This window comes from Clinocottus analis, unplaced genomic scaffold (assembly GCF_023055335.1).
Source record: "Clinocottus analis isolate CAN_PGR_092001 unplaced genomic scaffold, fCliAna1.0.p SCAF_13, whole genome shotgun sequence".
NCBI classification, from domain to species: domain Eukaryota; kingdom Metazoa; phylum Chordata; class Actinopteri; order Perciformes; family Cottidae; genus Clinocottus; species Clinocottus analis.
The window spans coordinates 34,173-57,500 of record NW_027175854.1 but is presented as its reverse complement, the minus strand read 5'-3'; the positions used below and the strand labels follow the sequence as shown (position 1 = coordinate 57,500).

At 48.5% G+C, this 23,328-nt stretch overlaps 6 protein-coding genes across 8 annotated transcripts in view; 4 read left to right on the top strand and 2 right to left on the bottom strand.

Moving 5' to 3' along the window:
• Positions 1–4,385, bottom strand: part of dusp11 (dual specificity phosphatase 11 (RNA/RNP complex 1-interacting)) — a 4,408-nt gene extending 23 nt beyond the window's left edge. Inside the window, exons 1-10 of one of the 3 annotated variants that reach the window (XM_068574397.1) lie at positions 4,324–4,384; positions 4,172–4,241; positions 3,057–3,132; positions 2,748–2,879; positions 2,276–2,399; positions 1,746–1,806; positions 1,631–1,677; positions 1,474–1,549; positions 1,250–1,381; positions 1–1,167 (exon numbers count right to left, since the gene is read on the bottom strand). The exon at positions 1–1,167 is cut by the window's left edge and continues 23 nt beyond it. In XM_068574397.1, the coding sequence (XP_068430498.1) occupies positions 483–1,167; positions 1,250–1,381; positions 1,474–1,549; positions 1,631–1,677; positions 1,746–1,806; positions 2,276–2,399; positions 2,748–2,879; positions 3,057–3,132; positions 4,172–4,209 (1,371 nt within the window). In that variant the 5' untranslated portion in view covers positions 4,210–4,241; positions 4,324–4,384 and the 3' untranslated portion in view covers positions 1–482. Of the gene's footprint in view, positions 1,168–1,249; positions 1,382–1,473; positions 1,550–1,630; positions 1,678–1,745; positions 1,807–2,275; positions 2,400–2,747; positions 2,880–3,056; positions 3,133–4,171 lie in introns of all 3 variants that reach the window. The other 2 variants (XM_068574396.1, XM_068574398.1) reach the window with 2 other exon arrangements.
• The window catches only part of pbdc1 (polysaccharide biosynthesis domain containing 1), a 95,721-nt gene that overhangs the window by 52,488 nt on the left and 19,905 nt on the right, over positions 1–23,328 (top strand). The gene's annotated exons all lie outside the window — the stretch shown is intronic.
• Positions 5,215–7,972, top strand: casp17 (caspase 17, apoptosis-related cysteine peptidase). The gene is made up of 4 exons (XM_068574157.1): positions 5,215–5,410; positions 6,498–6,661; positions 6,743–6,869; positions 7,680–7,972. Exons 1-4 carry the CDS (start codon positions 5,215–5,217, stop codon positions 7,970–7,972), a joined length of 780 nt encoding a protein of 259 aa, XP_068430258.1.
• tcf7l1a (transcription factor 7 like 1a) lies at positions 8,813–15,721 on the bottom strand. The gene is given in 13 exon segments (XM_068573627.1): positions 8,813–9,225; positions 9,228–9,593; positions 9,698–9,746; positions 9,833–9,940; positions 10,063–10,225; positions 10,305–10,427; positions 10,544–10,618; positions 10,711–10,783; positions 10,885–10,993; positions 11,248–11,325; positions 13,195–13,331; positions 13,564–13,633; positions 14,946–15,721. Coding segments are annotated over 13 exon segments (1,596 nt in total). The 5' UTR covers positions 15,102–15,721; the 3' UTR covers positions 8,813–9,136.
• Positions 14,941–21,212, top strand: dbnla (drebrin-like a). Its single transcript, XM_068573625.1, has 16 exons — positions 14,941–15,884; positions 16,780–17,006; positions 17,180–17,235; positions 17,858–17,970; positions 18,153–18,227; positions 18,381–18,521; positions 18,665–18,742; positions 18,823–19,055; positions 19,120–19,207; positions 19,342–19,398; positions 19,672–19,783; positions 20,048–20,215; positions 20,326–20,379; positions 20,537–20,616; positions 20,810–20,885; positions 21,047–21,212. The coding sequence occupies exons 1-16, from the start codon at positions 15,855–15,857 to the stop codon at positions 21,181–21,183; spliced, it is 1,725 nt and encodes a 574-aa protein (XP_068429726.1). The 5' UTR covers positions 14,941–15,854; the 3' UTR covers positions 21,184–21,212.
• Positions 21,553–23,311, top strand: LOC137783568 (cytochrome c oxidase subunit 5B, mitochondrial-like). The gene is made up of 4 exons (XM_068573628.1): positions 21,553–21,713; positions 22,101–22,171; positions 22,752–22,851; positions 22,937–23,311. The coding sequence occupies exons 1-4, from the start codon at positions 21,617–21,619 to the stop codon at positions 23,047–23,049; spliced, it is 381 nt and encodes a 126-aa protein (XP_068429729.1). The 5' UTR covers positions 21,553–21,616; the 3' UTR covers positions 23,050–23,311.

Genomic DNA, 23,328 nt, shown 5'->3' with positions numbered 1-23,328 from the left:
AAGCTACTAATCAATTAATAGACATCATAAAAATACCTTCCAGGAGGGGATAAAACCAGTGCACACATTACTGGAGGAAAATATTTAAGAATTCAATCAATGACAAACCTGTTTTATGTCTTTGTCCCAAATTCATTCTTTTTGTTTCTACCTGTTGGGAACCAAACGAGATCTGACGACCTTCAGCTGAAGTGCAGTCTTTCCTTTTGAGTCCAACAGTCTCCACTAAGTGACACCACTCAGGAGGGTTCCAGCTGCATTTGTGCTCAAATCCTCTGCAACTACAACTATGTCCAGGTGGTGGAGTCAGCATTGTTTATGGACAGACGTTAGAACTTAGGAACCTCGGCCTTACAGACTAATCAAAGCCAAAGAGCTGCTGTTCACAGATCAGCTGTCTGATGAAAACTAAAATAATTGCATGTGTTCCTCTGAGTGTCTCGCGGCATCTCATTGTGGGTCCAGACCTCCTCAGGTCTGTCTCAACCGATGGAGTCCTTAGCCCAGTGTGGAGTATAACGAGGGAGAGGAGGGGGACAAATCCTTCTGGTCTCTGGTGGAGCAAATGTGGACCTCCTCCTCTCCGGAGGAGGATGCCTGGACTTCTCCTCCGGAGGAGGATGCTTGGATCTCCTCCCCTTTGGAGGAGGATACCTGGACCGCTCCTCTGGAGGAGGATACCTGGACCTTTCCTCTGGAGGAGGATACCAGGACCTGCTGTCCTCTGGAGGAGGATACCTGGACCTCTCCTCTGGAGGAGGATACCTGGACCTGCTGTCCTCTGGAGGAGGATACCTGGACCTGCTGTCCTCTGGAGGAGGATACCAGGACCTGCTTTCCTCTGGAGGAAGATACCAGGACCTGCTTTCCTCTGGAGGAGGATACCTGGACCTGCTGTCCTCTGGAGGAGGATACCTGGACCTGCTGTCCTCTGGAGGAGCATACCTGGACCTGCTGTCCTCTGGAGGAGCATACCTGGACCTGCTGTCCTCTGGAGGAGCATACCTGGACCTGCTGTCCTCTGGAGGAGCATACCTGGACCTGCTGTCCTCTGGAGGAGCATACCAGGACCTGCTGTCCTCTGGAGGTGGACTGGGAAGGCCGTCATGTGGATGGTGGGGGTGTGAGCGCTGGTTTTGGTTTGTTCGTCTTGAAGGGAAAGGTCTGATGGAGGACGTCAAGCAGAGACAAAGGCGTCAAAGAGAGCCGTGAAGCCGTCATGTGATACGTCGCTGGTGCTCATCCCTACCTTTGCTTCTGAGTGTCTGTTGAATGAGGCCGTCTGTCCTCTCTCCTGTCAGAGTCTGACGGGGTGGAACTGGGCCTCTGTGAAGCGAGCCCTCTCATTGGCTCCTGCTCTGCCGTCTCCATGCCCTTGTTACTGTTGGAAACAGATCCGTCAATGCACTTGATAGTCACATCAAAACAATAAAAGTAATGGTGGTTTAGGACCTCCATAACAAACATGATCACCTCCTCTTCGGGCCAAATTGTAGGTCGTCCAGATAGTTCTGTCTTTCTACAGCGTGTCCCCGAGAGGAGTTGAACACTGAGGACAAAAGAACATTAAAGCAGCTTTTCTTTCTTTGGCCACAGTAAAATATTATGAGACCAGAACCTCAGTGCTCACGTTCTATCGCCTCTTTAGGATCCATCCCGTCAACATCTATCAGGTACCTGCAGGCCGGACACAGCTGTTACAGACGGCTCAGTTACACTACACGTGTCCGGGTCAGATGACTCACCTGCACATCAGGTAGCCGGTGCGATTCAGACCGTGGGTACAGTGGACTCCAATCAGCTTGTCTGAAACAAAGAGGACATTCTCTAACATATTAGGCTAGAAACAGGTTGTGTTGGAGGTTGATCAGTCCTGAATGCAGTCTCAGGTTGAGCGATACTTAATAAAGATATTTTGATCAGGAGATTGACATTCACGCCGATGGGTTTATAATATTAAATTAAGAACATCAAATATGTGTTATGACAGAAGACGAGCTACAAAGGATCCATTTAGTAACATATTGGTGACTTTCACGTTCTCAGGATGCGTTCGCATGTAATGTAGGAACATGAAGTGTTGGTGATGAACGAGAATAACTCCAGAAGTATAAAGTAGATATTAGAGATGAATTACAGCTGTGAGCTCATTATTACACTATCATTTCTTGATCACTTAAATAGTGTGTTTTTGTGACAGAAAGAGGACATTCACATGATGTGTAGCAGAGTGCATACCAGCTGCTAGAACACAACCCAGCTCAGCATCTCTCACCGTTCTCTGCGTTGTCTCGTAGGAAGCTGTGTACGGCACGTTTGAAGCTCAGGATGGTTTTGTTGCAGGGAACCACGTGACCAGCTGTGAAGATCTTCATAACCAGCAGAGACTCTGGGACGTCCTGCAGGGACAACAGAGAACGTTGGACTTTCTGTCCTTCTGTAGAGAGCAAGGAGAACACTAAAGGTTCCTCTGTAGAGAGCAAGGAGAACCCTAAAGGTTCCTCTGTAGAGAGCAAGGAGAACCCTGAAGGTTCCTCTGTAGAGAGCAAGGAGAACACTAAAGGTTCCTCTGTAGAGAGCAAGGAGAACCCTGAAGGTTCCCCTGTAGAGAGCAAGGAGAACCCTGAAGGTTCCCCTGTAGAGAGCAAGGAGAACCCTGAATGTTCCTCTGTAGAGAGCAAGGAGAACCCTGAAGGTTCCTCTGTATAGATGAAGGAGAACCCTGAAGGTTCCTCTGTAGACATTACCTGCAGAGAATAGTAGCGCTTGGTGAAGGTCAGGTCGATGATCAGGCCGAGCTCCTGGTTCTCTCTGTTCACAGAGTCCAGCAGATCCCACGGACCAAAACCATCAGCACCGGGAAGCTGGCGATTCAGAGCCTGAAAGAACAAACATGTTTGTTCTCTAACATGTTTGTTCTCTAACATGTTTGTTCTCTAACGTGTTTGTTCTCTAACGTGTTTGTTCTCTAACATGTTTGTTCTCTAACATGTTAGAGGATAAAGATGATAAATAATAATACAGATGCTAGGAGAACAGCTGACTTCTCTCCGGACCTGTTTCAGAGGAACTTTGAAGGCGATGAAGCGCGTCCCCTCGAGTCTTTTCCCAACAGCGGAGTAATCCAGCCATCTGTTGGCAGAACATCACACAACTTTTATTGTGAAACTATTCAGCTATCATCCACTTCCTGTCCTGTGAAAACCATGAAACACTGAAAGGGAAGTGTTCCTTTAAGACTTGATGAATGTTTGTGATAAACGTACTAGAAGTATTAATACACCTCAGAGGTACTCAACAGCATACCAACAGGTACTAATACACCTCAGAGGTACTCAACAGCATACTAACAGGTAATAATACACCGAGGAGTTACTCAACAGCATACTAACAAGTACTAATACACCTGGGAGGTACTCAACAGCATACTAACAGGTACTAATACACCTCAGAGGTACTCAACAGCATACTAACAGGTACTAATACACCTCAGAGGTACTCAACAGCATACTAACAGGTAATAATACACCGAGGAGTTACTCAACAGCATACTAACAGGTACTAATACACCTGGGAGGTACTCAACAGCACACTAACAGGTACTAATACACCTGGGAGGTACTCAACAGCACACTAACAGGTACTAATACACCCAAGAGGTACTCAACAGCACACTAACAGGTACTAATACACCCAGGGGGTACTCAACAGCACACTAACAGGTACTAATACACCCAGGGGGTACTCAACAGCACACTAACAGGTACTAATACACCCAGGAGGTACTCAACAGCACACTAACTGGTACTAATACACCCAGGAGGTACTCAACAGCACACTAACAGGTACTAATACACCCAGGAGGTACTCAACAGCACACTAACAGGTACTAATACACCCAGGAGGTACTCAACAGCACACTAACAGGTACTAATACACCCAAGAGGTACTCAACAGCACACTAACAGGTACTAATACACCCAGGAGGTACTCAACAGCACACTAACAGGTACTAATACACCCAGGAGGTACTCAACAGCACACTAACAGGTACTAATACACCCAGGAGGTGCTCAACAGCACACTAACAGGTACTAATACACCCAGGAGGTGCTCAACAGCACACTAACAGGTACTAATACACCCAGGAGGTACTCTGTACGGGACTCACCTCAACGGGACGCCCCCCTTCTTGGAGGGCCACGACATTTCCAGCTGGTTGTTTGAATCTTTGAATCCGCCTCAATGATACAAACTTGAACGTTAACACGAGCAGCTGTAGGCGGACAGTGTATTCATCATATTATACTACGTTGTACTCACCGATACGAGTACAACAGATACATGAAGATTCAAACTACTGTGTACAAGACGCGGCAGCGCGAGAGCTCTGCTGGCTGCTGCCGGAGCGGCGCGTGTGGATGACGCGTCACGTCACGTGACCCGACGAGGTGACGTCAGACGAGCGTCATGGGCCGCGTGTGTGTGCGTGTGTGTGTGTGTACACACACATGCAGTAATATAATATACAATAAACAAGATCAATACAAAATACAAAGAACCATGAAAGACAACAGAGTAGTAGTAATATAGGATACGTGTGTATATTGTGTATATTGTGTATATTGTGTATATTGTGTATATTGTCTATTTACTCGTTGCTTCTGTAATCCTGAACATTTTGTCGCTGACGAAAGAATATCTCATCTGTAACCAAACTCTGTAGTACTCTGTCAATACTGGAAACACCTGAGAGGACACACACCTGAGAGGACACACACCTGAGAGGAAACACACCTGAGAGGACACACACCTGAGAGGACACACACCTCAGAGGACACACACCTGAGAGGAAACACACCTGAGAGGACACACACCTGAGAGGAAACACACCTGAGAGGAAACACAACTGAGAGGACACACACCTGAGAGGACACACACCTGAGAGGAAACACAACTGAGAGGAAAAACACCTGCACAAACACACCTGAGGAACGCGGGCAGAGGTTGCACTTTATCTCTTCCCAGCATGTGCAGAGAAAAGTCAAAGTTACGTAACACTCGAAATCCTTATGTTGTAACAGCCTGCGGAGGGAAGTCCATATAAGGTCCTCCAGGTGTGAGCTACAACTGTAGAGACCTGCATAGCAGAGACACACTCCTTCCTCACTTCACCTGCACCTGCAGAGCATCAGCTCACCGGGAAGGGCACCGATGGACCTCATGGAGGACAGGAACCGGGCCGTGCTGGTCTCTGTGGGTCAGTTTGACCCCGGGGTCAGACTGACCCGGAGGCCCGGAGCCGGCAAGGACGCCAAGACCCTCCACCGGACCCTCAGCAAGCTGGGCTTCAAGGTGGACATCCACAGCGACTGCAGCCGGGACGAGATCTATGAGCTGTTCCAGAAAGGTGTGTATGTCACAGGAACATTAAAATATGACGGGTCGTGTGCAGTGGTGGAATGTAACAAAGTATTTTCACTTTGTTACTGTACATTTTGCAGCTACTATCTGTACTTTTACTCCACTGCATTTCTAAATATGTGTCGTTATTCGTTACATTTTATAAATACAGTTTGGCAGCAGCACCAGCGTCGCCTCGCCTGTTTTGCTTAAACATTCGACAGACGGCCTGACTAACAAATAACTTTTCAACATGGACCCAGAGTCAGCCTCATCTGAGCCCTCGGCTCTATTTAAAACACATGTTCGATTTCAAAGGCCCAAAAAACGACTCGTGGAGGTTTCAATGCCTTTTTTTGTCTCCCTCAAAAAGGAGTTGCTAGCTTTTCAGATAATCCCTGCCAGATAACTTGTCATCTGTAAAATTGTAAGATAGAATGTGAAAAAAATTACAAATGGTAAGCACAATAAGTACACTAACCTGTCCAATACACAAATGTTGTTGCTTATAATCATTACTAGTGGTGACTTCTTTAGAGGCAAAAGTATTACTAGCAGCTACATCTGCATTCTTTATCAAAATGGAACAGCCCAGAACATTGAGAGACTACCCATTGCGTGAGTACTTTTACTTTTAATACCTAAAGTAAATTTAAAAGTAAGTACTTTTTACTTTTACTTAAGTAGGATTGTTGATGTGGTACTTTTACTTTTATTTTCCTGGGTACTAAACTTAAGTACTTCCTCCAACACGGGTCATGTGTTTGCTCACCTGTCCGTCAGGTAGACTCAGCTGATCAGCTGATCTCCAGAGATATCTTGTGTTTAACTCTGTATGAGCCTCAGCAGACACACGGGCATCAAACAGGTGTGCAGCAGATCCTGACTCACCGATAACGGCGTGCAACGGTCACACGCCCAGATAATGAGACGTGAACAACAGAGCTATAAAACAGGAGCGAGACCGCGTCAATATTAAAGTGTAGTTTCAATACGAGCTCAGTGTTGTCACCTGGAATGTTCTCACCTGTACTGTACACTTTAGTGCATACCTGATCATCTGTGTGTGTGTGTGTGTGTGTGTGTGTGTGCAGAGAGCCAGAGGCCCGTGAAGGACTGCTTCCTGGCCGTCTTGTCGTCTCACGGCGACGAGGGCTGCGTGTTCGGAGCAGATGGAAAACCTGTCCAACTGTCTAAAGTCTTCACATATTTTGACAATGAATATATGGAGAAGAAGGCCAAAGTGTTCCTCATACAGGTGAGTGTGTTCTGTCTCTCTCTCTCTTACACACACACACACACAGAAGATGCAGGATGACTGAGTTGTGGTCTCCTGTAGGCGTGTCGGGGTGCTGGTCTAGATGATGGTGTGGAGGTGGATTCAGCTGGTGACACCAGAGAGTGCAGCATCTCACAGCACCTCTCTGTTCCTGTGGATACGGCTGTGATGTACGCAACACCACCAGGTAACACTAGTGAGACATGTTCACAACACCACCAGGTAACACTAGTGAGACATGTTCACAACACCACCAGGTAACACTAGTGAGACATGTTCACAACACCACCAGGTAACACTAGTGAGACATGTACACAACACCACCAGGTAACACTAGTGAGACATGTACACAACACCACCAGGTAACACTAGTGAGACATGTACACAACACCACCAGGTAACACTAGTGAGACATGTTCACAACACCACCAGGTAACACTAGTGAGACATGTTCACAACACCACCAGGTAACACTAGTGAGACATGTTCACAACACCACCAGGTAACACTAGTGAGACATGTTCACAACACCACCAGGTAACACTAGTGAGACATGTACACAACACCACCAGGTAACACTAGTGAGACATGTTCACAACACCACCAGGTAACACTAGTGAGACATGTACACAACACCACCAGGTAACACTAGTGAGACATGTTCACAACACCACCAGGTAACACTAGTGAGACATGTACACAACACCACCAGGTAACACTAGTGAGACATGTACACAACACCACCAGGTAACACTAGTGAGACATGTTCACAACACCACCAGGTAACACTAGTGAGACATGTACACAACACCACCAGGTAACACTAGTGAGACATGTACACAACACCACCAGGTAACACTAGTGAGACATGTACACAACACCACCAGGTAACACTAGTGAGACATGTACGCAACACCACCAGGTAACACTAGTGAGACGTCTCATTCTTCAGGAGATAGTTAAACTCAGTGTTTCGTCTTCTCGGCTGTCTCCTCAGGCTACGGGGCGTTCATGCACCCTCTGGGATCCGTCTTCCTCCAGGAGTTCTGCGCGTTATTGAAGCACAAAGACAATCGTAACCTGGAGCTGACCCGCCTGATGACCCGCCTCTCCCACGCCGTGGCCTACCGCTTCCAGGCCAAAGGAGCAGAGTTTGGTGGCAAGAAGGAGATGCCGTGCCTCCTGACCCGGCTGACCCGAGACGTGTTCCCCTTCGCCGAGCCGGGGTTCTCGGCCACCTCGCTGGTCGCCACCGACAGCGTGTCAACACGGACTCCTTCTATGGGTTAGACTGAGTGTGAGTGAGAGAAGCTACTGCTGAAGTATTCTACATATGTTGTACATGCCTAGATGTCAAATATATATGTGTGAAATATACACCTGTGCATGTAAACCAACAATAAATATTGTCATGACTGTTATGAGTTCGGTATCTTTATTTGTTTGTACTAAACACTTACAGAACTCCTAAAGATTGTGTCCTATGGGAGTCATCTTCTGCCCTCTAGTGGCTCCTCTCGGTAGCTCCACACCCTCCACACACTCTGAACTGCGGAGCGCCTCAGAGCTCTGTCCTCGGTCCTCTTCTCTTATTTAACTGCTTCCAGTGGCTCGTTAGTTTGTTACCTTCAACTCGCTCTATAAAAGCAACAGATCAGGTTTTAAAATCCTAAAGCAAATCAAAACGCTGGATGTAAGAAACACTTCCAACTCAAAGATGAAATGATATCATTTGTGTCCCTGGAGACATTCTTCTTCGCTCAGGTGAATTGGTCTCTGAAATGCCGTAGATGTGAACGAATACATCGACATCCAGTGCCCCTAAACAGGATAAGCGGTTTATTTAATGGATGAAGACATTTTTCTGTAACGCTTCATCCTGGATATTTAGGAGTTTTCTCCAGTTCAAATACAACTTTTGCTCATGAGGTCAAAGACGTTCAGTCTTTTTTTTGTCAGAACGTTATTCAAGCGTTTACCTAATAATCTACTATTGTAGTTCATTCTTGACTTTTTTTTTTAACACTAAATCATATTCAGGTTGAAGGACTCATTGAGATTTCTTCGCGTCTCTTTAGTGGTCTCCTTGGGACCTTCATCATCATCATCATCACCACACAGGCACATGGGTTGAACTCAGTGAGTATTTATTAACACATAGGAACCAGAAAATAGATTTACACTTATTACTACCACGTGAAAAAAGCACTCTGAAACGTCCCGGTGCCACGGCCCACATCCCATTACAAGTAGATTATTCATAGAAAGTCATTAGAAAAAGTGAAAAAATATAGTTTCATGAAGTTGGATGCAGTCAAATATTGACCAATTATTTGTCCTTTTCATACTAAAATAAAACGTTATACATCTATAAAAAGTTTAAAAAAAGAAAGCGTATTTACAGCATTAAAAAAGTTTATTTATTTGATTTGAAGATTTAGAGAAGGCCGTTGCTCACAGCTGATTGGTTCTCCTGAGGGAGAACGGCTGAGACGGACTTAAGGCACCGTGAGCGGCGGGCGGGGAGCGCCTGGAAGCCGCCGTGTGGGCGAGGGCGTGTCGCAGGAGGACGGGGGGGTGGAGGATCTCGGGGTGCCGGTGCTGCGGCCCAGCGGGGGGGCGGGCCGGTGGCCCTTGGTGGTGAGGGCCAGCGGCTGCAGCTGCTCGGCGTAGGGCGACGCCCCCTCGTCGTAGCGGTGCGTGTGCTCAGTGTGCGTCGGCGCCGGAGCGCCGGGCGAGGCCAGAGCGGTGGTGGGCGTCGCCGGAGAGTCCAGTGAGGAGGCGGGGCTGGCCTGGGACAGGTGTGTGTGCGTCAGGTGGGAGCGCGGGTGTGTCGTCTGCGTGAGCAGAGAGTGTGTGTGAGGCGGCTCCTCACGAGGCCTCTTCAGCTGGGAGGGGAAGTCCTCGTCATCTGAGGAACACACACACAAGTCGTGTTACACACAGGAACTACAGGTACACACAGGTACTACACGCCAGCACGCTGGGTGCTTCATAGTCGTGGTTCACGTTTACCTTCAAACTGAGTCTCACTCTTCGCCCTCTTCCTCTTCTTCTTTTTACCCTGCAGACAAACCACCATGTGAGACGCAGCTAACAAGTAAACGTGTAAACAAGCAGCAGAGCAGTAAACAAGTGACCAGTACTCACGTAGTTGTCTCTGGCGGACCAGCCCGGGTAGAGCTTGGAGTGCAGGAGTCTCTCTTTACGAGCCAGCTCATAATATTTAGCTTGTTCCTCTTTGGACAGAGAATGCCACTGAGGACAGGAAGCAGAGCAGTCAGCACGCACGCACGCACGCACGCACGCACGCACGCACGCACGCACGCACGCACACACGCACACACACACACACACACACACACACACACACCCCTCACCCTCTGGCCCAGGATCTGGTTGATGGTGGCGCTCTCCTTGACGCGGCACTGTTCCACCACATGGGGGCGCTCCTCCCTCATGTACAGCATGAAGGCATTCAGCGGCTTCTTGATGTGCGGCTTCTTCTCCTCCTCTCTGTCCCGGACGTCTGGCAGCGAGCGCCTGCAAGAACGAGTTCATCGTTGAGTTCATCGTTGAGAAGCTCCTCTCAAAAGGACTGGGAGCGCTCTGGACCACGTACTCGGTCTGGCTGCTGACTCCGGGCTCCTGCTTCACCCCCGAGGCCAGGAAGGGGGCGTGGCCGTGGGCGCCGGGAGGCTGGGGGCTTGGCACCAGCCGGGGAGAGAAGCCACCCGACACCAGGCTGCAACCAAAGGTCAAAAGGTCAAAGTTTCCCATTTCCCTAAAAAACAAACACTGGAAGGCTGTCCTTTCAAAGCCACACCCCCGAGCGTGATTGGAAACAGAGACCGGCATTACCTGGACATGGAGGCGTTCATGGCCAGAGCAGCCGGGGAGAAACCTCCCGCCAGGGGGTACATGGCCTGTCCCTGTCTGCAAGACACACACACACACACACACACACACACGGTCAGCCTCCGACACACACACACCGCCCAAACCCAAGTGATGAGGAGAGAACTCACAGCCATCCCAGCGGGTGGGGGATCTGAGCCATGCCTCCAGGGGAGGCCGGGTAGCAGGGGCTCCTGGACAGACCTGCTCAGGGGACACAACACCTCAGGTACACCCGGGGACACTCAGGTACACTCAGGTATGGCAGCAGGGTCAGCTGACCAGCTAGTCGGGTGGACACTCACCTGAGTCCGGAGAGAAGCCGGGCGAGGCCCTCTGGGGCGAGAAGGCCTCGGGGCTGTAGGACAGCAGCGGGTGCAGGTGGGTCATGGGGTGCTGCCCCGCGCTGGGCGGCTGCGGGCACAAAGCAGTGATGTCATCACGTCATATGTATGCATGTATGTATGCATGTATGTACACACACACATATACACAGGAGGTATCTTGAAGCAACAAAGGCTGTCAGTATTACATACATGTCGGTCAGCGTGTTCAATACTTGTTTCGTGTGTCATTTCACATTTTTACATAACTATACTATTTTAGTCAACTCTACTGTGTGTGTGTGTGTGTGTGTGTGTGTGTGTGTGTGTGTGTGTGTATCTCACCAGGTGTGTGTGAGAAGCAGTCTCTCTGATAGCTGCTCTCCCTGTGACGTCCAGCAGAGGCCACTGGAACGGAAGATACTGTGAACACAAGAGACAAGAAGAGTTTATTTATTGTTAACAGGCAACAGTTCAAAAATATTACAACACAAAGCAGTGTTGTAATATTTATCCATCTATTTATTTATTATATATATACACACACAAACACACACACACACACACACACACACACACACATATACACACTGCTTTGTGCCATATCTATCTATAGAGAAAGACTCTGAACACAAGATGATCAACCGGATCACAGGTCCAACAACACATGAGCTTCATGACAGAAGCTCATAGCTGCTCTGAACCCAGTAGATCAGTACACTAGTACACCAGTACACCAGTACACCAGTAGACCAGTAGACCAGTAGACCAGTAGATGCGTACACCAGTAGACCAGTCCTGTTCAACAGAACCCACGCTTGTGGCCCAGCAGCTCCATGAGGATGCAGCCGCCATGTTGAACAGGAACCGGCTGCTTTAGTCCTCACAAAGGCTGTTATATTAACACAAACACACATGTCCAACACGTCTCCACATGACACACACACAAAACCCTGTTCTGCTAAAACACACACATACACACACATGCAGCCTCACCCCGCCCCCCTCTGAGGAACTAACTGGATCCAGCTGTTGGAAATACCAGAGAAATCAATACACACAGACACACACACACACAGAACGTGTTATGTTATAATGCTGTGGCTACGTTGAGCTAACAGGGCTAGCCAGGCAACTGTGTACATTATGATGTTGTAATCTTTGAGATGGTGAATAAGAAGGAAGAGGAGCCGTCGTCTGCTTCCTGTCTGACGACATGAGGGCAGTAAACAGCCTGTAGTACGGTTCAGCTGACGAAAACTTGTTTACCTTGACTTGCCTTCAGACTGGCAGGCGCGTGTCCCTGTCGTCTTCCTCCTCCTCCTCCTCCTCCTCCTCCTCTTCCTCCTCACATAAACACACCTAAGGCTCTCACCGAGGAGCCTGATGAGGACACAAGGTCCCATTGTGTGAAGAGAAATGTGAGGGAGGAGCAGGGACCAGTGTTGTCTCGAGGCAACATGCAGTCTGAGCTACCAACCAGTGAGTGTGTGTGTGTGTGTGCGTGAGTGTGTGAGCATAGCCACAGGCAGGGTGTTAGGTATAATGAGATGGAACCCCCCTATGGAGTCATGCATTAGGACCATTCACAGTCTGCTAATGACAACAATGGCCCACTAACAGGAGGGGGGCTGAGGAATGCAGGTGTGTGTGTGTGTGTGTGTGTGTGTGTGTGTGTGTGTGTGTGTGTGTGTGTGTGTGGCCCACATGTGTGTCTGGTTAAATCCACAGAGACAGACTCTCAAAACAAACCAGAGAAGCAGAAGAACTAGCAAAGCAGCATCACTGAGCAGCACCTCCTGCTTCACTCTCGTGATCATTCACGAGAAGGCAGATCTAGAATCATCCGTGCGTCTCCTCTTCACTGAGCCAGACTGGGACCAGACTGGGACCAGACTGGGACCAGTCCTCTGCACATGGACATCAGGCTACAGAAACAGACAACCTGAGGTCTCTGCAACAACATGAGTTGACAATAAGTTCCTCATTGTGCCAACGTGGCCGTTTTTCAGATAAGTGACCACGAGTGTTTCTGCATAAAACCATCGCCCAGTCGCTCGCTAATCCAGGCTGAGCTCCCATTCAGCTGGAGGGAGCAGGAAGTGTGGGAACCCCGTCAGTCAGTAGCTACAGCAGCTGCAGCAATTGTTGTAGCTGCAGCAGCAGTTGTGGCTGCAGCAGCTAGAGCAGCTGCAGCAGCTAGAGCAGCTAGAGCAGCCAGTGGGACAGAAGCCCTCGGGTCCCTCCTGAAGAGGCCTCAGACACAAAGTGGTCCCGACGGATACAACTCACCGGTCTGGCGCTGGGTGGGAGCGCTGTGTTGGCGAGGTAGGGCCCACAGAGGTTTCCCAGGTCTGGAATCATGAAGAAGGGATATCCAACATAGGGGGAGGGCTGGAAGAGGCCTCCATCCTGCTGCCTCCTCAGGGCTGAGACACACAAAGACCACAGACACACAAAGGTCAGAGACACACAATGACCAGATAGCTTCACGGGCTGCGTGGTTCATGCTGCTGAAGATAGCTGAGCGTATGTATGTATGTATGTATGTATGTATGTATGTATGTATGTATGTATGTATGTATGTATGTATGTATGTACACAAACACACACACACACACAGCGAGACAATAACAAAGACATGTTAAAGTGCGTCGTTACCTTCCTGGAACAGATGACTGTGTCTGATTCTGTTCTGCAGATCTGCATCAGTCCTGGACCGCCTGTCTGCCTGCACACACACACAAACACACACAACTATTACACAAACACACCCACACACAACTATTACATACACACACCTGTTAGACACAGACACACACACATCTATTACACGTTTACAACTATTACACACATATACAGAACTATTAAAACACACAAACAGACCCACTCACACTCACAACAAACACAGACCCACACACAACTATTACACATAAACAACTTTTACACACAGACACACAACTATTACACACACAAACAGACTGCCCCTCCCCCTGCCCCCCACACAAACACACTCACACACAACTTCTACACTTAAACTATTACACACACATATACAACTATACAATTTCACAAGACTTTTTGAAAGAGTGGCTACGACTGCTGTAAGACATGTAATGTATAGTTTATGACCTCTGCTTGAAGTCTCTGAGGAGTTGCATTGTGGGTTAATCTGATTGGTCGTTTGACAGTTGGTCAGCTGACGGCTCCTCAGTTTTCTCTGGTTGCCGTGGCAGCGCCAGGGAGGGGCACAGGTGGTTGTCATGACATCACCGGGTTCAGGGGCAGAGGGAGCACTGAACTGTGACTTTCAATGCAGCAGTTGGTCGGACTTCATGTCTCTTTCAGGCTCGCTGACAAAAAAGTATAACGTTTGTTGGATTCCACGAGGCATGTGCACCACAAGCACAACATTTCCTACGTTTCTATCCAACAATGGTGGATGAAGAGTGGACATTGTGGGTGTAAAGACAAAATAAGTCGTTGTTTTTTTCACCAGTTTCTGTCGCTGCCTCTCACTCTGTCAGTTGGTGCTTCATTCTAGCCACGAACATTCCCTGCCATACACACCCATTGAAAACCTGAACAATAGGTACATGAAAACTGTGCTAGCTATCAAAAATAAATTAAATAAACAAATAAACTCCATACTTTTGTCAACGTTTTAAACTTCAAATCATTTCTCTACGTTCAATTATGGCCAGTCACTATGGGCACAAAGATTAGTGATGTTTTTTGCTCTCTTCACGTCGAGACCCCATTCAAGTCAATGGGACAATATCTCGCCGTTTTTCACATTTTTCGGGAAAACGGCTGCTCGAATCTCTTAGAAAAGTCACAGCTCACGATTCCTGATCGATGACCCCATGCGGCTGAAGACACACTTAAGTATCACACACACACACACACACACACACACACACACACACACACACACACACACACACACACACACACACACACACACACACACACACACACACATATGCAGAACTATTACACACAAACAGAACCAACACACACACACACACAAACACACACACCTCGGAGTCGGAGCTGGACTCGGACTCGTTGACCAGGGCGGACTTCACGTCGTCCAGGTCCCGCTCGGAGGCCGCGGTCCTCTTGTCGTGCTGGTCCCCCTCGTCCTTGAAGGCGAGCAGCTCGTCAGTGGCTCCCAGGTCCTCTATCTGCGGCATGTCTGCAGGCTAGCGGCTAGCATGAGCTACGGCGACCCGAACCGACCCGAACCGGTTTACGCAACCAGAACCGCGCGCGAGCTTTAGTGACGTCGTGCTGGTGCTGCGCGCGCATCACGTGGTCCCGGTCCACGTTAACTCGGGTTATTAACGCGTGTTTAACCCGGGTTATTCACGAGTTTCACTGCGTTAAAGCAGCTTCTTACCGAGCTAAGCGCTAACTAAGCTACCGCCGGAGTCTGCTGGTCCTGGTCCGGGTCTCCTGCACGGCCCGGGTCCAGACGAAGAGACCGCGCAGTTAGAACACACGCATATATGTATATATTATGTATAATGTATACAATATGTCCAGCGGTTATCCACTCGGGACTCCAGCGAAACAGCGAAAAGTTTAGCGTGCAGCTGCAGCGGGGCAGCAGGGCCGTGCGGGTTCGGGTCTAAAAGTCCACTTTGAAACCCTCATTCCTGGTTTAGTCTCTTCCGCATGTCCTCCTGGTCCTCCTTGTCCTGCTGGTCCGGGTCGTTATTCTGGTCCGGGGGACTCGTTGGGCGGCTCGGAGCTTCTGAGACCAGGAAAAGACGACAGGAGGGGAGGACCGGGACCGGGACTGACCCTGGACCAGCTCAGCAGAGCGCGCTCCTGTTGCGCGAGCACGAGAGCAGCCCGCTGAACTGATCCTAAAGCAGATTCAACAGGTCGCTTCCCATAGTTTACAGAAGAGGCACAAAGAGGAGGGAGGAGTCTCCGTGGACATGGAGGACACCTTCACCCTTAAAGGACCAGTAGGACACCCTTCACCCATACATTGAATAAAAGAATAATGTTATTATTACACTATAATACATATTATTATTACACTATAATACATATTATTACACTATGTTACATGCTATAAATACACTAGAATATGTTATTATTACACGAGAATATATGTTATTATTACACTGGAATACATTTTAATGAGACTAGTCTAGTTACTACTATAAACCTGGAGACAGGATACTAGTTTAGTTAACTACTATGAGCGTGCAGACAATATACTAGTTTAGTTAACTACTATAAACCTGGGGACAGGAGACTAGTCTAGTTAACTATAGCTAGTTGAGCCTGTGTGCAGCTGTTTTGGTGTTGGAGGTGCAGCCAGAGGGAGCGGTTCTTCATGGCCTCAGGAACACGTCTCTGGTTTCAGTCCAGCGGTGCGACAGGAAGTGAGGTCACAACCTGAAGTCTGAGCATTCACAGCTGACTCCTGTTACTCAGAGCTCACATCACATTCCTGCAGGCAGAGTGAGATATGAGAAATAACATACGAGCTGTGGCTAGACACTGAGACAGCCATTGTAAGCTAGAACCACACTAACGCACACACACACACACACACACACACACACACACACAGTGTTTGGCTCGGCGCCAGACAGTAGAGATCCTCTTCTCTCAGAGCAATGCCATCCCTGAGGGAAAAGCTGCTACTGTAGCACGGAGCCCTCCTCCTCATTTCCACACACAGACACACACACATACACACACACACAGACAGACACACACACACACACACACACACATACACACACACACATACACACACGTACACACAGACACACACAGGGCGGAGTGTGTTGAGTAATTGTCATAATGTGTTTCTGGTGTTGATGAATGGATGGATGTTGGTCACAGGGAGCAGCCTCTGAAGGAATGAGGATGAACTGGTTTGACTGGTTTCAGTCAGACTGGAGAAGGATCTGCTCCAGTAACATCACAATAAATCAGAGTCAGAGGTTCTGCTGTAAACGTGAAGCTTCACGAGGAACCCTGAAGACGATGGCAGTGAATCTGAATAAGAACGGTCCTTCACTGATGGACGCTTATAAAGAAGTGGTGGACGGGAAGCTGGCCACCAACTGGTGAGCTGTCTCTTGTTATGCTAACCTGCTGGGATGCTAACCTGCTGACATGCTAACCTGTTAACATGCTAACCTGTTGATAAGTTAACATGTTAACCTGTTAACCTGCTGATAAGTTAGCATGCTGATAAGTTAGCATGCTAACCTGCTCACTGAGCTGTGTGTGTTTTCAGGGCGCTCTTCACGTATGAAGGAAACACTAATGATATCCGTCTGGCAGAGAAAGGAAGTAAGTACTCTGATCAGTGTACTCTGTAAGGTACTGCAGTACAAGTACACACATACTCGCAGCTGCATGCAGTACTTGTATATGTTTTGCAGTAAAAGTTGTGATGTATTGTTATACATTACAATATTAAAGCATTGTTGCAGCTGCAGTCAGCTGGTTGAGTACCCTGAAGGAAGACATCAGGAGGAAGATAAGTCTTCCTCCTGATGAGGAAGACCTTTCTTCCTCATCAGGTGGAAGAAAGGTCTTCCTCATCAGGAGGAAGTTAAGTCTTCCTCCTGATGAAGAAGGAAGGTCTTCCTCATCAGGAGGAAGACTTTTCTTCCTCCTGATGAGGAAGACCTTTCTTCCTCATCAGGTGGAAAAAAGGTTTTCCTCATCAGGAGGAAGACAAGTCTTCCTCCTGATGAAGAAGGAAGGTCTTCCTCATCAGCTGCTGCACTGCTTTGGTTCAAAATAAATGTTGGTTAATCAGCAGGATTAAGGACTGTTCTGGTTCTGGTTCTGGTTTTAGTCCTTTATTTTAATTTTACTGTTCATTTATGCCAATGTGTGTGTGTGTGTGTGTGTGTGTGTGTGTGTGTGTGTGTGTGTGTGTGTGTGTGTGTGTGTGTGTGTGCAGATGGAGGACTAGAGGAGATGGTGGAGGAGCTGAACAACGGGAAGGTGATGTACGCTTTCTGTAGAGTCCAGGACCCGAACTCAGGGCTGCCCAAATATGTCCTCATAAACTGGGTGAGACACACACACTAACACACACACACACACACACACACACACACACACACAAACACATTAATAAACACAGACATACAGAGACTTGTGGCTCAGTTGTTAAGGTTTATGTGCAAGCATGTGTGTGTGTGTGTGTGTGTGTGTGTGTGTGTGTGTGTGTGTGTGTGTGTGTGTGTGGGCAGACAGGTGAAGGTGTGAAGGCCTCCAGAAAAGGAATGTGTGCAAACCACGTGAACTCAATGGCCAACTTCCTTAAGGTGAGTGTGTCGTCTGCCCTTCAACCCTGTCCTCTCTGTGACCTTCATTTGACCCTGTCCTCTCTGTGACCTTCATTTGACCCTGTCCTCTCTGTGACCTTCATTTGACCCCGTCCTCTCTGTGACCTTCATTTGACCCCGTCCTCTCCTCAGGGAGCTCACGTGACCATCAACGCCCGGGGAGATGACGATGTGGAACCAGAGGTCATCCTGGAGAAAGTGGCCAAAGCGTCTGGAGCCAACTTCCACTTCCACCAACCCAAGGACTACAGAGAGGGCCCGAGAGGAGCCGTGGTGAGGAGCACTTTATATACATATATATAAATATATATATATAAATATATATATATATATATATGTACATTACCTGAAATACATGCACTCACATGTTTGGAGAGAGAAGCATATCATATTTAATAAACATATCACTGGAACAGGGCTCTGTGTATCAGAAGGTCAACGCCGTGGACGAAATCCAACAAACCAGAAAAGACGACTTCTGGGTCCAAACTCAGGTTTGTCTTCACCTTCATCCAGAGGTCACGACCTCTGATCTCCTGTGAAAATAAGAAAAATAACAGAAAGTCTTGTTTAGATGGAGGAAGCAGCTCGGCTGCAGGAGGAAGACCAACGAGTGCAGCAGGAGAGACAAACGCTGGAGAGGGAGAGGAGGGAGCTGGAGGAGAGGAAGAGGAGAGAGCTGGAGGAGAGGAAGAGGAGAGAGCTGGAGGAGAGGGAGAGGAGGGAGCTGGAGGAGAGGAAGAGGAGGGAGCTGGAGGAGAGGGAGGGAAACACCCAGCAGAGAGCTCAGCAGATCCACCAGGAGATGTGAGTCCGACTCCAGAACAACATCAACCACAAAGACTCCCAGGTGACGACCTTCTGTGTGCAGGACTCAACTGAGAGAGGCGGAGCAACAGAGAGAGGCGGAGCAACAGAGAGAGGCGGAGCAACAGAGAGAGGCGGAGCAACAGCGGCATGTGAGCGGTCCAACACAGCATGTCTTCCTGGGTCTGACCCATCAGCTTCATAACACGTCAGAGCACCAATCAGCTGAAAGGAGTGGATGTGAACACAATGTGCAGATAACATGTGTCTGTTTTGGAACCTGCAGGAAAATGGAAGCAAGAAGTCGGGCATCAACTCTACGGCGTCGGTGCAGAAAGCTAACGTATGAGTATATATTTAATGGAACATGTTGTAATATAATCATCAGATATCATCATATTGATATGGAGCTTGGGCTGACTCAATGTTCATGATTAAATCCTTCTCTTTCACATTGAACATCTTGGACGGGTTAAGAAAATTTGCCTCATGGGAAATGTAGAATCCTCCATTTTTTTAAGCTTGACTCATAACAAATGCTAAATACTTATATGTAATACTATTTATGAAGTACTACATGGTTGTAATACCTTCAAGCTCTCAATGTGGTTCACAGGAGGCCAAGTCACTGATTTCTCAGAGATCATTTAACCCCAGAGACGTATTCAAGCAGAGGGAGCAGAGCTTTGAGTCTCCTGCTGCACCCAGACCAGGTGCACCCAGACCAGGTAATTCCAGACCAGGTGCACCCAGACCAGGTGAACACAGACCAGGTGAACACAGACCAGGTGAACACAGACCAGGTAAACCCAGACCAGGTAAACCCAGACCAGGTAATTCCAGACCAGGTGCACCCAGACCAGGTGAACACAGACCAGGTGAACACAGACCAGGTAAACCCAGACTAGGTAAACACAGACCAGGTGAACCCAGACCACATGAATCACATAGGAAGTCATTCGTAGTATTCATGTTCTCATTCTGTGTCACAGGGAAGGTTTTCTCTCAGAGGTTCTTCGAGAAAGAAACTGTACTGCCACCTCCGTCTCCAGCTGCGGTCCCCCTGTCTCCTGTCTCACCTGTCTTACCTGTCTCACCTGTGTTGTCTCACTCACCTGCTGCACCACCAGAAACAACCAGCTCACCTGTTCAAGCTGCAGGTCAGAAACAAAGAGTTTTGCTTTCTGATGAACAATCAGTTGATGTGAAGTATTTATCAGTAACACGTGTCACTTCCTGTCCTTGGACCACATGGACATCTCCTCCACAGAAGAGGAGGACTGGTCTGATGAGTTTGAAGATGATGGAGATGAAGCTCCTCCTGGTACGAAGCCTTCTGTCAATCAATACGCATGTATACGAACATTTACTGCCGTCAGTAAATGTTTTACACGGAAAACATTCAAAAGAACTGTTAAAATAGGAAGCGTTGTATAAAAAAAGAGGATGATGCATCACAGTCATGCGATGTGTCCCACCAGAGGACCTGTACGGGGCCGCTCCCCCAGCAGGGACAGACGAGGACCTGTATGAGAACGTCTACCATCCACACATGTCCTCCGTGAGTCCACTGGGTTCATCGTGTCCCAGAGTTACTGTCAGAACGCTCAATACGCACTGCCAGCCAGCCAACACGTCACTCTGTTAACACCTCACTCTGTTTACAGCCGGTTCACCATAATATTATTACTAGATAATTAACTTAAGTTATTATCGGGAAATGCTCTTTGAATGAATATTGATGTAAATTTTAGGCCGGAGACGATGATGATGGAGCAGAGATCAGAGAACAGAACGTCAGAGCTAGAGCTCTATACGACTACCAGGCTGGTGAGTACACACACACTCTAACACACACACACACACTCACTCACTCACTCACTCACTCACTCACTCACTCACTCACTCACTCACTCTCTCTCTCTCCTCATCTCTCTCTCTGTCTCTGTCTCTCTCTCTCTCTCTCTCTCTCTCTCTCTCTCCCTCCTCAGCTGACGACAGTGAGATAACCTTTGACCCCGGTGACGTCATCAGTCAGGTGGAGATGCTGGATGAGGGCTGGTGGAGGGGTCTCGGGCCTCATGGGGACTTCGGCATGTTCCCCGCTAACTATGTGGAGCTTCTCTGAGTCATCAGACAGGAAGTGGATTAACAAAATAAAAGCTCAATATCGATCTGTTATCTGTGTGTCGTCATTGTCTCTTCTTTTTTTTAGAGCATGAATTTACGTACACACAGTAAATAACAACATATGGAAAACATTATATTATATTATATTATATTATATATATATATATATATATATATATATATATATATATATATATATATATATATATATATATATATATATATATATATATATATATATATATATATCATTTTATGGCAAGTGCTACACATCCTGATCTTCCTCCTCACCAGGTGGTGGCGCTAATGCTCCAAACTGTTGTTTACTAACCGCCGATAAACCTAAACGAAGAAGAAGAAGCCCGCGACACGTCTATAAATACTGACGTCATCAGAGCGCGCTCAGTTTCCGCTGACAAACAGAAGGAGAAATGGCTGCAAGGTTACTGCTCCGCTCGGCCGTCAGAGCTCTCGCGCCCCGTCGCGCGGCCCCGCTGCCCGCTGTGACCCGCGGCATGGCGGCTGGAGGTGAGGCCCCAGAGTCCGAGGGGATCCGGGTGACATCCGCTGTGAGAGCCGCTAGCTAGCTACTGGAGGAAGAGCTCCACACGGCGCGACCAGCAGGCCGGACTCCATTCAGACCTCTGTTGTTTTAAGTAGAACTCGTGTTTGTGTCACCTGTGTAGGTTGTAGAGCAGGAAGACGAGTCCTCCATGTCAGGAAGCTAAAGCTCTCACTGAGAGGGAATGCCGTGTTTCTATATTCTGTTATTATTGTGATATTCTAGCCTCCAGCAGCTTCCTGGTCTGTTCCCGTCAGAAGAGCTTTCCTCCCGCAGCTTGAGCCATGAGCTTCCGGTTCACTGCTCCGTGTTCCCGCTTCTCCTCCATCACACTCTGTGAACTTGTGTTACAGGGATTCCTACAGACGAGGAGCAAGCTACCGGGCTGGAGAAGGTCATCATGAAGGCCATGAAGGAGGGCACGGTAAGCCCAGTCCTCAAGAGGACCCCATCTGTTTAGTCCTCAAGAGGACCCCATCTGTTTAGTCCTCTCGAGGACCCCATCTGTTTAGTCCTCTCGAGGACCCCATCTGTTTAGTCCTCTCGAGGACCCCATCTGTTTAGTCCTCTCGAGGACCCCATCTGTTTAGTCCTCTCGAGGACCCCATCTGTTTAGTCCTCTCGAGGACCCCATCTGTTTAGTCCTCTATAGGACCCCATCTGTTTAGTCCTCTATAGGACCCCATCTGTTTAGTCCTCTATAGGACCCCATCTGTTTAGTCCTCTATAGGACCCCATCTGTTTAGTCCTCTATAGGACCCCATCTGTTTAGTCCTCTATAGGGCCCCATCTGTTTAGTCCTCTATAGGACCCCATCTGTTTAGTCCTCATAAGGAGCCCCATCAGACTGAACAGATGGGGGTCCTCATGAGGACTCTGGTCCTGAAGGATCCGGCCTGTGGTCGATCCTCTAGAAGCGATGTTGTCATGGTGATGAAATCCTCTCCATATGACACACGTGTGTTCAGACTGAGATGACGTAACCACTGAGTGCTCCTCTGCAGGACCCCTACAGCATGATGAAGCCCAAGGAGTACGCGGGCTCCAAGGCCGACCCGCACCTGGTCCCCTCCATCACCAACAAGAGGATTGTGGGATGCGTGTGTAGGTGCTTCCTGTCCTTGTGGTCATGTGTTCCCAGCAGCAGCAGCTGGTCTCTGCAGCTCTAACGTGTGTGTCCTGTGTGCAGGTGAAGAGGACAACACGGCCGTGGTCTGGTTCTGGCTGCATGAGGGCGAGGCCCAGCGCTGCCCGTCCTGTGGGTCCCACTACCAGCTGGTGGCCCATGAGCTCCCCCACTAGCTCCTCCCGCCGTGTCTGCTTCTCTTCCTTCGGCTCCGGCTACTTCCTGGAGCCGCGAGTCATCGTCCAATCGCTCCTTGTTGTGTCCTCCTCCTCGGTAGACTTGCTGACCTCATCAGTCTCTGCTTTACATGTCAGCAGTTCCACAGGGACCACATGTGTTTTCTGAAACCTTCATTTAACTGACGTTTACCTCAAATCCTGTACAACGTTCCACTGGGTCCACCGACCTCTTCTGTTCCAATAAAGTCTCCTGACAGTTCTGATGTCTTCACCTCT

What these genes read in the sequence shown, in the direction of transcription:
- casp17 (XM_068574157.1), top strand. Translation starts at nt 5,215, where the DNA reads ATGGACCTCATGGAGGACAGGAACCGGGCCGTGCTGGTCTCTGTGGGT. An exon ending in CTATGAGCTGTTCCAGAAAG is followed by an intron (nt 5,411 to 6,497) that starts GTGTGTATGTCA and finishes GTGTGTGTGCAG; the next exon opens with AGAGCCAGAGGCCCGTGAAG. An exon ending in CCAAAGTGTTCCTCATACAG is followed by an intron (nt 6,662 to 6,742) that starts GTGAGTGTGTTC and finishes GGTCTCCTGTAG; the next exon opens with GCGTGTCGGGGTGCTGGTCT.
- dbnla (XM_068573625.1), top strand. Translation starts at nt 15,855, where the DNA reads ATGGAGGACACCTTCACCCTTAAAGGACCA. An exon ending in CCTTCACCCTTAAAGGACCA is followed by an intron (nt 15,885 to 16,779) that starts GTAGGACACCCT and finishes TGTTGGTCACAG; the next exon opens with GGAGCAGCCTCTGAAGGAAT. An exon ending in CCGTCTGGCAGAGAAAGGAA is followed by an intron (nt 17,236 to 17,857) that starts GTAAGTACTCTG and finishes GTGTGTGTGCAG; the next exon opens with ATGGAGGACTAGAGGAGATG.
- LOC137783568 (XM_068573628.1), top strand. Translation starts at nt 21,617, where the DNA reads ATGGCTGCAAGGTTACTGCTCCGCTCGGCCGTCAGAGCTCTCGCGCCC. An exon ending in CCGCGGCATGGCGGCTGGAG is followed by an intron (nt 21,714 to 22,100) that starts GTGAGGCCCCAG and finishes CTTGTGTTACAG; the next exon opens with GGATTCCTACAGACGAGGAG. An exon ending in GAGGATTGTGGGATGCGTGT is followed by an intron (nt 22,852 to 22,936) that starts GTAGGTGCTTCC and finishes TCCTGTGTGCAG; the next exon opens with GTGAAGAGGACAACACGGCC.